This window comes from Aspergillus pseudoviridinutans (assembly GCF_018340605.1).
Source record: "Aspergillus pseudoviridinutans IFM 55266 DNA, scaffold_1, whole genome shotgun sequence".
In the NCBI taxonomy this organism is placed as follows: domain Eukaryota; kingdom Fungi; phylum Ascomycota; class Eurotiomycetes; order Eurotiales; family Aspergillaceae; genus Aspergillus; species Aspergillus pseudoviridinutans.
Window position 1 is genome coordinate 3,013,286 of NW_025091281.1, and position 11,576 is coordinate 3,024,861.

The 11,576-nt window shown below is 48.9% G+C and overlaps 2 protein-coding genes across 2 annotated transcripts; both read right to left on the reverse strand.

Annotated features, from left to right (window-relative positions):
• Nucleotides 1–4,198: 4,198 nt before the first annotated feature.
• Asppvi_001066 (uncharacterized protein) lies at nt 4,199–5,523 on the reverse strand (the record flags this gene model as incomplete). The annotated part of the gene is made up of 2 exons (XM_043297369.1): nt 4,199–4,376; nt 4,451–5,523. 2 exons carry the CDS (start codon nt 5,521–5,523, stop codon nt 4,199–4,201), a joined length of 1,251 nt encoding a protein of 416 aa, XP_043153304.1.
• Nucleotides 5,524–9,439: 3,916 nt separating this feature from the next.
• Nucleotides 9,440–10,752, reverse strand: Asppvi_001067 (uncharacterized protein; the record flags this gene model as incomplete). The annotated part of the gene is made up of 3 exons (XM_043297370.1): nt 9,440–9,662; nt 9,712–10,228; nt 10,341–10,752. 3 exons carry the CDS (start codon nt 10,750–10,752, stop codon nt 9,440–9,442), a joined length of 1,152 nt encoding a protein of 383 aa, XP_043153305.1.
• Nucleotides 10,753–11,576: the final 824 nt, after the last annotated feature.

An 11,576-nucleotide genomic window follows, 5' to 3' on the forward strand; every position in this document is an offset into this window, starting at 1 on the left:
AACAGAAAGTGGGTGGGAAAAACAGAAAAAGGCGATCCTACTGTCTACTTTGATGGCTCAGAACTGGCACGCAGCAGAGAGACGAGATCATTCCCTCCTAGAGGGCCAATTCGCACGAGCAAGAATTGTAATCCCTGGCCCGTTCGGTGCCGGTGGAATCCAGTTCGGCTAGACCCGCGTACACAAGGAGCAAATGGCAGGACCTGTCTAGGTATGACTATCACAAGAAACATACACAGGCGCTGGAATCATAACAAAAGCCAAAAGTTTTGACAGCAAGGATTCAAAGTGTGCGCAGTGAAACAAAATTCGAGTATCGGGATTGTCCGTCACAGTTCTGTCGTCATAATATCGTAGCAAGGTCTCGGTAGTGCGAATGCCTTGCGAACCTGAAACGAAATAAAAGAAAATTGTACAGAAGCTCGATAAGTCGAACAGAAAAGCATAAGCGGGCCGCTTGTAATAGAGAGTGTAAAAACAAAGAGCCGAGCAAATATGGCAGGGGCTGGTGTTCTGTAGTCCTGTAGAAAGAAGTTGCGGCGAGCGGCAACCGGGAAATATTCGCTTTCCGATTGTCCACTCACTTCAGCATCGTAGTCATCGATGTGTTCCAGTGCTGTTGCAGGATATTGCACAAAGAAGAATGTCGACAGCCAAGAATGTTGTACATGACGTCTGCGGAACCCGAAGAGTCGGGCATCAAGTCGTCGTACGCGGTCATAGGGGCCACAAATGAAAAAGAAAAGAGAGGAGGGGAGAAAGGCGAGTAATCGATCCGGCCCAAGCAAACCAGACAGAGAAATGAAAGTAGTTCTCAACCGTGTCGAGCCCATTGAATCCCACCTTATCATAACCATGTTCCCGTATCTGCTCGTCTGCTACGGCCACACCTTTCCGGGAAGAGCTTCGGAGCCAGCTTGAGGTTGCTGTTGGTAGGTAAGGAGCGTGATAGCTACCTCTGCAGCGTCATGTTTGGCGTTAATTGTGAAGTTGCCATCGTACCAGAACCGCGCGGCATATACCCTCCCTTGTACCTTCACGGTGGCGCTCCAAGCTGTCCGACCCCCTGTTTGAAGACATAAAGCCGTTAGCACTTGGTACAACAAGCTTTCAGGTCTAAAAGTCGGTGAAGGAAAAGTTACTCCACAATTATGATGCCCCGATACACACTGGGCACCATTCAGTCCACCCAGGGGTAGATTTCCGGGAAGAGGAATGGATGGAGAAGATGCAACGCAAAGAAAGAATATACTCTCAATCAGAACCAGTGAAAGTGGAGGGGGGGAGAAGAAAGAATGGAGAGGAGCGAAGGGCTTCAGTTACCTCGACGATCGGAGAACAAGCTGTACACCGGGTTTCCAAGGCCTGCAGTTTTGCAATGCTCTGCGAGAAGATACAGTCTGGAATTAGTCCCACGAACGATAAACCATACGGCACATTGACGATTCTTTCAAGGAAATTGTAGTTCAAGTGGGGCGTACTCTCAAGTTTGTCTATCCATTCAGCCTTCCGACCAGCATTTCCTTGAGTCGAGGTCATGTTGAAGTGGTTTTCTTGCCCAAATATAATATGATTCTTCGCGGTATCGTGGTCCCTTGCCAGCCACAATAATGAGGGCTGAAATTGAAGAAGATTATAAGGGTGAAAAGATTTGAGAATATCAAGAGCCAACGACCCCTCCGCAGAACTTTTGCCCGAGAAGAGGCAAGCAAGTGCCAGCTGGAATGCAGACGGTTTCTGGAAGGCGAAGATGAATAAAAGAAGAAGACCCTCAAGCAGGAGATTCAATCGAGCCAAGAGTTTTTGTATCGCTTTTGATAAGACAATAATACCTCTTTTGAATTTTCTCTTTCCCACTCAAATAGCCCTGATGGACATGGGAAGCGGGGAGTCATATAAACTGTGGGCCATGCTTGACCCCAAATCCTTTTATTTTTTTTTAATTTCCCTGTGCAAGCAAGACAGTTTTGGCGTGACAAACACGGAGCCTAACCATGAAACCTAACAGTCGGGCTTATGCATGTCGCTGGGGACAAGCTACAGCGCCAGCAAATTCTTCCCCCCTCCCTGGTCCTCCAGTCAAAAGGCCGGCAGTTGCATGGAGTACATGCGGATCATTTTGAGGCTGCAATGCTGGAACGGCCCGGCGCACGCCGACTGAGAATGCACCCTGAAGAAGCGCCAATTACCAAGAAAAAGGTGCGACGGAGCTCCACCGAGAACCAGATCCATTTGATGGCAAGGATCGGATGGCGCAGAGGCAAAAGGAACTGCTGTGGCACAAGCCAGTTCACAGATCCGAAGCCTCGAACAGCAGACATCTCGTCTCCTTCTCTCTCCTCTTTCCTTCTGTAGATTCAAGCAAACATTGCTTCTTATCGGGTATGAAGAATCTAGACGCCTCATGGACGCTTCTCCAAGGGCAAGAAGGTGGAAGCCCCTCCTTCTGGAATGACCAGATAGTGGAGGGGTGTGGTCTAGTTGCCCAAAAGCGGAGAGGGGCTCCATAGGAGTAGAAGCGACGAATTGAAGTCAGGATTTGCTCACACCAGCCAGTAAGGCCCCCGTAAAGATCGAAAGCGGGCCCAGAGACCACAATGCCAGCTCATCAATGATTCAATTATGAATCTGGACCGAGGACTTTTAAAACACATCGTTCCTGTCAGCCCTGGAAAATGAATGGACAAAAACCAGGCCGCTCTGCATGAACAGATGCCATGGGGACATGGGGTTGCAGACAGGTAAGAAGCGACAACAAGCAGAAGAAGACAAGGATGCTGGAGATATCCCGGCAGGAACCTCAACCCAAAAAGGCAACACCAGATGAAACATCCAGCTCGTGCGGTTAAAGCAAACCTTTTGCATGGAACACAGCTTTGCCAGCGAAGAGAGACATCTATTAGGCTCAAAGTTGACCCAAACCGCCTGCCGAAAAGGAACCATCATGATTCGTTGCTTTCTTCTGGCACTGTGTTGGGCATACATACGTGCGTCTTCATGTTGTTCATCGCCGTCATCTACCGAACAACATTAAATGACAGCGATTGCTACAGACGAAGAAATGTGGACGGGAAAGTGTCGCGGACCACAGAGTGGTCGAGCACCTGCATCAACTGCTGTGTGCAATCATCTATCATAGCACCGGGGAAAGTTGAATCGTTTCCACACGAGCTCACCCAAGGCCCATGAAGCTGTTTGATTCGATGGTATCAAAAGGGACATTGACGAGCCTCGATCTGCCCCGCATCGCCCGCAGGACAAGCTTAATTGGTATCTGGTCGTAGCTGGAAGAGCTTTCGGCTGTTACCTTCGTCTCGAACATTTTAACCAATAGGGTCAAGGAGAGGAACGGGCAAATGGGAAAAGGAAGTGAAGAAAAACGACTTCCTTTTGAGTTGCGGGATGAAGTCTGGTCCAATTATTTCAGCCTTCCGTAGAAGTACCTTAGCAGTCCAAGGTACCTTACATAGTAAAGGTAGGTAGATAGTAAGGAGAAGATGGTGAGCTTCGGAACATCAAACCCATGATTTCCTTTCTCTTTCCTCCCCTCCTTCCCCCTTTTTCGTCTGGCTCCTCATTTCACCCGTTCTAAGCAAATCATTCGCGCTTCGTCTTGATCTTAAGCGCTGTACTGGCCCACCAGGGGGTCGCTAGTGAGGCAGACGGCTACCATGAACCATGGTTCCTGTACGTTGCTAGTGACTTGGTTCAACCCAAAATAATCAGAGATCGATGCATCCGTCATTTCCCTATCACAATTCAGACAGACTATGGAAGCGCTATCCCAAAAATAACCATGCAATCATATACACGTTGATCATACTTCCAAAAAAAGAAATGAAAGGGAGGTCATCCGACCCAGAGTTGACCGACAAGTGTCAACGCAGCGATAACTACAGGCCGCAGAGCTCCCGTTACACATTTGAGAGACAACAACAACTAACAAGCAGGTAGGGCTGGGATCCTCGTCGCCAGCGAACAGATACATGGAAATGCAAGGGGATCCAGCCTGAAAATGGCTGTCAAAAAATTAGGCATCATTATCCAGATTCATCCAACATTGTGAAAATTTTGGTAGATGGCTTCGCGCCACTGCACGTCAACATCACGATAGAAGTGCTCGCTAACGTACGAGTCAGACCACCGTGGCAACGAATTGACCCAACTTCCTTCGTGCATCATTCTATATCCATTAGAATCAGGCGGACCCCCGCCGGTGAAACACCTCTTCAATAAGTCGCATAGGCCCCATCGACTCAATGCTTTTTGTGAAAGATGATTTAACCGGTTGACTGGGGTCCGTATGATGCTTCGAGTGCCATCGATGTCGGATGCAGTCATCAACTAAAACAATCAATCCTGTGGCTATGATCACACTGCAAGACGATCAGTACCGTGTCCATGTGAGGCAGATCTTTGTTCTTGTCCTTGAGAGGGGGTTCGGGCTTACTCGGCAACGTCATGCATTTTCTCGTACACCGATGAATCACTAATCCACATTGAGGACGGGGGAACCCAACCACCCTTGCTCTCCTCCTCGACAGCTTCCAGTGGCGTGAGGATTTCGGGCACAATGTGAGCGATCGTCTTGGATGTCCGCGTGTTAATGAGATGGTAGGACACTTCGCGCAGATCTCCTTCTTTCCTGCACTCTTTCTTCCATTGGTATTTGGTGGACCAATACTCAAACTCGTACCGCTTGCGTATCCCTGCGCCTCGCCTCTTGACCTCTACATGCGCATAATTAGAAAACTCTAACACCGTTGTATCTGCGAGAGCGACTGGACGACTGGGACACTCCTTGGGATCTGCTGTTGCATCATCCAAATTTGCATCTTCCTGCTTGGTCGAGTGAAATCCCGAGTCGTGGCGCTTATGTTCTGCGCCAGCTATCGATCCATTCCCACTCGAGCCAGGCCGCAAGCTTGCAAACACACTGCTCCAGGAGCGCCGAAGAATGGGCCTCTTATCGATACTGGACGATCTGGGCCTCCTTTCTGAGCGACAAATCTCACGACCAGACTCTCGACAGTAGCGCCGAAATGAAAACTTTCTCGAGAACAAGTCATACATGCGGAGATGAAAGAGGATTACATCTTGTTGATAGCCACCCCTTTGAGGCACTAGAGTGTCGACCCGTAGATTCATATTACCATCTAGCGTTGAATCATCGTGCCGAATCAACAGCCGTCGGGATGACGGAAATAGCTCTGCAAAGGTGGTTGGGTTGGAAGGGATCGCGTCAGTGGCATAGATCTCCGGCCTCCGGTCGATAACCTCATATTGCGGGTCTTCTGGCAACTCATCGGTTGAGGGTATCGTGGATGCGTACGTTGATGTAGAGTCTCTAGGGTCCATCGCGAAGCGATCCGTTTCTGGTCGTCGCTTAGATGTGGGCCTATAGCTGTAGATCGTAGGGGCCGTGCTTTTGGACCGATCCGAGGCTTCGCTGTCGGTCGAACTAGAGCTGCCCCCTGTTCGGGCACAACGATCTTGACACGACGATGCACTGTAGGTTCCCATAATGTCTCTGAATGCGATAGTGCCAAAAGAAAAAGTATGCGTCGGAGTTCTGCAATGTCAGATCCTGGAAGCGAAGTGGGACGCGGAGTTGTTCTTGTTCATAGGCCTCCCCAAAACAGGCAGGGTTGAATCAAAGGTACCAGATAATAGTAACTCAAAAAAGAAAAAAGACGATGGTACAAAGTAGGTAGGGATACAATATATATAAATAATTGTTATGCAAATCAGATCACAATCCACTTTCACTTCTTATGGAACAATCGCCCAGCCTAGGTTTTCGTGTATGACAGACATTCAGTTGGATACGCTCATGAGGGGTGAGATGAGGCGAGGTAAGACAATCCCAGCAGCTGGAACCAAACGAAAAGTAAAGTAAGGATACTTCAGTCATACGATAGGGTGTTCAGATGCAAAGGCTTTTTCACGTCTAAAGGGCTTAGAGAGTGTGTTATAGGGCACGATTCCGAGGGATGGAGGGGTTCAAGGGAATGTGAAGGGAGGCCCGAGGGAGCGGTAGATAGCAGATGACGCCAGGAGTATTGGGAATGGAGGCAGGTCAGGAGCCCGAAMAAGGACAGTAACTGGAAGTATTGGCTGAAGAGGAAGAAGGAGAAGGCACTAGCTGGTAATAGTAATTTCTAGGGATTGAATAATCCAAGATCAGAAGAATAGATGAGGATAATCCGCGTGGCGCAGGATTGTTTTGGCGGTATCTAGTAGCCGTGGTGGTCGTGTTGGAGGGCAACGAGGGAGAATGAGAGGTACGCATCAAGGAATGAACAACAATGATGAAGGGCTGTGGAGAAGAAGGGAGCCACGTCAATCCAGTCCGGTCAACGTTTATGGCTCAGCTTCGAGGCTTTCATTGATTTGGTCCCATTTGTGATATTCCTATGATCTCCTGTCGCGGTGATTACTTCGAAAAGTAAAAAACAGACCCGGAATATTTCATTCGTTCAACAACCCGACAACAGTATGGGGGCCTAAATCTAATCTATTTATGTGATGCTCAAGGCTCAGCCATCTGATACTTCAGAGTACAGCCTCGGCGATCTTCCTTTTAGGGTTTATTTAGGTTTTCTTTTTTGCCTTTCTTTTTTCTTACGTCGATGAGGCCGAAGGTTATTGCGATGGGGCTATTCTCCGGCTACGTCTTAGCATCCCAGTTCATCTGAGAGGCATCATCAGCCCAAGAAATTAACATCTTCGCTAGAAGCCGTCTGACAAGGAATAAGGCCTCTACATCCGAGAGAACAGGCCTCGAAACATCCTCTCAAACTTTTATTCGCGCCTTACTTTCAGTCACTGCAACCGTTTCGTTCTGGAAGCGACCATGGAAGAGGCGTGAGCGCTCAGGCTGACCAGCAGATGCTGGACCCTCCCCCAATAGGAAAATGAACGCAGATTAAGCCGATCCAGGCCGTTGTCAAGTGCCCTGATGCTTCCAAATACGATATTCTCCGACCAGCCAAGCACCGCGTGAACCAGGAAAATGGAAGCGGGCCAACTCGGAAATCAATTCTACATCCCACGCCTCGGAGAGTTGCCTGATTCGAATCCTGATATACAACGTGGTATTTATTTGATTGGGAGAGAATTTTAACCACTGTACTTGGTGCGCCATATCACATGCACTCAGCAGAGCATCTCTACATTCGTCACTTCTTGTTAACTTCCCTTCGTCTTCATCGACAGATTTCAAATTAGTAACACGATCTGACGTTCATGGCGCCAGGACACTAAGACTTTACCTTACCATGGAACCAACTGGGGGCCTTCGGATCGGACCGAAATCAAAGAGCGATGATGCTCACCTTCCTCAGAACACAGACCAAGACTTCTAAAGGCCTAAAAGAAAATGTAAAGTGGAAGTGTCCATCAGACATCATCTTTCGGAATCTCCTAAAGGCCATGACTGATCGCTCATAACTCCGATATCGGTATTTCCCCTCCTTGTAGAAAGTACGGCTCACGAATCAGCCTAAATTCATGCCCTTTTGTTAGTTGTGTATAAACCCGCAGCCTGGAGCACTGGGCACTGATTTAGCGAACAACGGAGTGTGGGCGCTGATCTCCACATTGATGGGGTCTGCAAAGCCACTATCTGATGGATCTTGTCTTAAGTTCTTTCAGAGACAGTATCAATTGGCTAAGCATATCAAACTTACTTCATGGGATGGATCATCAGGATGATAAACCATACTCAGACACAGAAAGTCGCCAATAATAATCCTTTGACTGGATGCGTAAAATGCATTGACATTTCCCAAGGCATCTATGCATCCTTAGATCTGCCCATCCCACTGCCACCTGGCAGTCTTTGTGGCTTATGCAACGGTACAGCCTGCCGGGGCACCGAACTAAGAATTTGCTCAACATCCCAAGTACATACATCGTATCTATCTACATCATATCATGCGATCTCCTTTGGCGACTAACGGCGGATTTCAAGCTGAATAGTCCGTAGATTAATGAAGGGTCAGGCTGGAGCCCAGATCCACGAAACCTTACAACTGTTTTCTCTTTCTTGGTAAAGCCTCCCTGGTGGATAAGTATACAAATGTTACACGGGACTCTTTTCATGCCAACTCAACTCAATTCGCTGAGATAATCCCTCAACAGCAGTCTAGATATTCAGCGCATCCTTGAAATAGGATGAGGTATACAGTTGTCCTCTGCTTCCCAGATCCACTCTGTAAACTGCTCGACATACAGGACAGCCGCCCTCGCGGCATTCAACTAACCCACAAAACACAAAAGAATGCACCATGACCGCATACCATGCCGATGATGCCAGAGACCCGAAGGGAAAAGGAAGCAAGAGAGAAAACCCAAATCCCCCACGCTAGTAGGCATTCATCTAGGTCATCAAACCTACCATGAACTTGGAGCAAGGAGTAGTCCTTTCGATCTGATCGACGCCAATAGAGTTGTCGTGGCATGCAGGGCCATGTAGATATGCCATCATCAATTAGGATTACTCGAATGGTTTGTGCCATGGATGTCGCTAAAGGTATGCGCGAGTGTTTCTGAAGGTATCGCCATGTTGATCTGTCTACCTACGACTTGCGGTCCATAACTTGTTCGTACGTTGAACAGTACGTCAGTCAGGCACGAGCCTGCATCAGAGGTGTGCAGCAAGGGGGTGTCCATGATTCTAGTGTTGATCTACCGGTTGCTCGCTCTCTGCAGTTACAGGAACTATTTAGCCCTGTGAACTTTGATGAATGCTGCCTAGTCAGTGCAGACAGGAGAGGTCTGCCGCTGTGCATTTTCTAGCTCCAAGTCTGTAAGCGCAAAGAGATTAAATGGGATCTTCGAATGATAAGAAAGGGATGCCTTGCACGGCGGAGCTTGTGCAGAAACTCTCATAGTCTATGACAGTTAAAAATGACAGCAGCAACACGTCCCACGGACTTGAGTATTCGAAGAGACGTTCAAGCTGACGGGACAGGCAGATGACGTTGCTTGCGTCGTGCATGATTCCAGTAAGCAGGCGGACATTGTAGCCACCCACGTTCATTAAGTCATGGAATATTCTGCGTGCTTCTTTGTCGAGGGAAACAGGATCGTGGTCAGGGTGTGGTAAGCTACCAAAGTCTCGAATATACAGTATGATCCAGAAGGCCCAGAGAGCAGTCTAGGGAAATATTCCCGTCTGTTTCCTGCGACATGATAAGCCTCTATATTCAATCAGTTTACTGATTCTATGATTGACGACATCCTGAATGTGTATCATGGTATCATGCAGGGCTGACCACTCCGGAGGTCCGTGCCTTAGACGTTCTACCTTACATCGGACTCACCGAAGTTTGTATATGAGTGTCAAAAGGCAGAGTTTCACCAAGCCTCTAATCTTAACCCATCTAAACCATATAACGAACCTTATAGACATGAAAATAAAATTCAGCTACGCTCACATCTGAGCCCACAGTGGCTTTGGAAGGTCGTCACCGGGCTTGATCATAGCCCCTTGGTGGGAGTTCGATGGAACAGACACCTGAGTCGTGAGCCCAGGTCGACTACCTGGCGCTGGCATCTGGAACCCAACATAGGCCTCACGGCGGGCAGGTTCCCCCACCGTGATAGACCAAGTATGCAGGCCGTAGTAACTCGCAATGGAATGAACGAGCCAGCGACTGACAAAGGTAAGCATAAACCCAGCGGAAGATGGCATTCGAAACTTACCCAAAGCCAGCGGCCCGGTCATCAACTAGGCTTTCGAAGACCATTTTCTCACCATCTCGCTCATTATGTTGGCTTAAATTCGCGCGCAGTTCTCGCAACCTTGTCCTGTGCTCAGGCGAGTCATGCATTTGTCCATTGCGGCCCACAAAGACAACTTCATCCTCGGATTCGTCCTCGGACGACAATGGTGCATCCTCCAACCCTTCTTTCCGCAGCATCAGCTGCTTCTCGCTCCATGTCTGGATAAACTGTCTAATATCCTCTTCCAAATCCTGGAGCATCCCACGAGCAGCACGTGCATGCTTCAATCTCATGCGGAGTTCCTTGGGAATGCGATGCTTCTCATGCCTCGTACCTTTGGGAGTCTGCTTGGAAGACGGCCGGTCGAGGTGAGCATATTGCACGTCCCAGAGAGGTGCAAGATAGTAAGGCATGGGATCATGTCGCGGGTAGGTCGGCTGTACAGCCCAATCACCGGGCGCAGGTGGTTCGACCCAAGGGTTATGCAAGAGACGATCTTTGAGAGAAACTTCAATCAGCAATGATGCAAAATGAGCGATGCGTCGCGCCCTTTGGGGGAAAGGGATGCCTCGAAGATCATGGCATTCATGTCACAAGTCCAGACATACCGTTCTCCCACCGTTGTCTGCGTCGACTCCCGTCCTTTCCTTTGAGGAGCGCTTCCCGTCTCTTGAGACTATCGCGACGAATAGGTTCTCGACGTCTGAATGAAACCGAAGCAACCGGTTGCGTCTCGGGCTCCCGAGTCACAAGCCTGACTTTGGGTACAGCTCCCGTATGCACCACAGGAACTGGGTCGTCTAGGGGAATTGATAGAGGAACCGAGGAGCCGCGCAGAGGGGAATCACGCGTCGAAATGAATTCGACATTTCTGTCGCTTGCCGATCCCGAGTCCGACAGAGTCAAATTCCGCAGGGATGCAGCCGCCTGCTCCGACCAAGCTGAGATTGCTCGAGTCTGCTGCGGTGTCAGGCGACCCTGTGAGTTGGCCTGGGATGGCAGTGTTGGATGGATGGCCATTCTGAAAGACGCGAGCGGGCTATCGATAAAGTTCGGACGGATGGGGCCTATTGGGAGTGGCAAAATACCCTTCAAAAACAGGGACGTACGGAACGCTCTGAGTTCTCCTTAATGAATGGCCTCTGTCTCGACTGAAAGAGGACGACAGTCAAGAAGGATCGAGGAAGCAACGAGTAGAGCGGGGGGATGAAGAGAGATAAGAGACGTGAAAGCAGATAACCAGTTGTCGCGTCCGAAGCCGAAGATCGCGGGTCCTTACCGGAAGAGGAGTGGTACAAAGCTTTTCTTACCATAGAAAAAGGCCTCGGGTTGACTCACGATGGGGCACGGGTTATAGAAACACCCATGATTGGCGGGTAGCTATATATGCCCTAGCCCTGATTACCCCTTCCAGCATCTGCGATCTGTGATGCCAGCTGCAGGTACCTCATCATCATCTGGTCGATGATGCTAAATCGAATACGAACGGAGTCATCTCGGTCTGATTCAGAACCATGGCGAGTAATGGTCATTTTTGCTTCTGGTTCGAAGATAAGCTGGGGCCGCCCGAATTGAATTCCGATATTGTAATACGTTCTGAGCATAGCTCAATATCCTAGTTCAACGATGCTATGATTGAAGCTTTACTAGTTTCCTTGCTCTCTCAGTATGTCCACATTGACGTATCGCTATCTTACTGACTGTTAGCGTTGATAATTTAGTGGTCGGGCCACTTGGGTTGTTGTGTTAGTGACTACAGGTCAGCCGACCTTTAGGAAAAGTTCGGATATTCACAACTAAGGTCGGGTAACTCCGCTTCAGGTCAGAAACATTCACTGAGACAT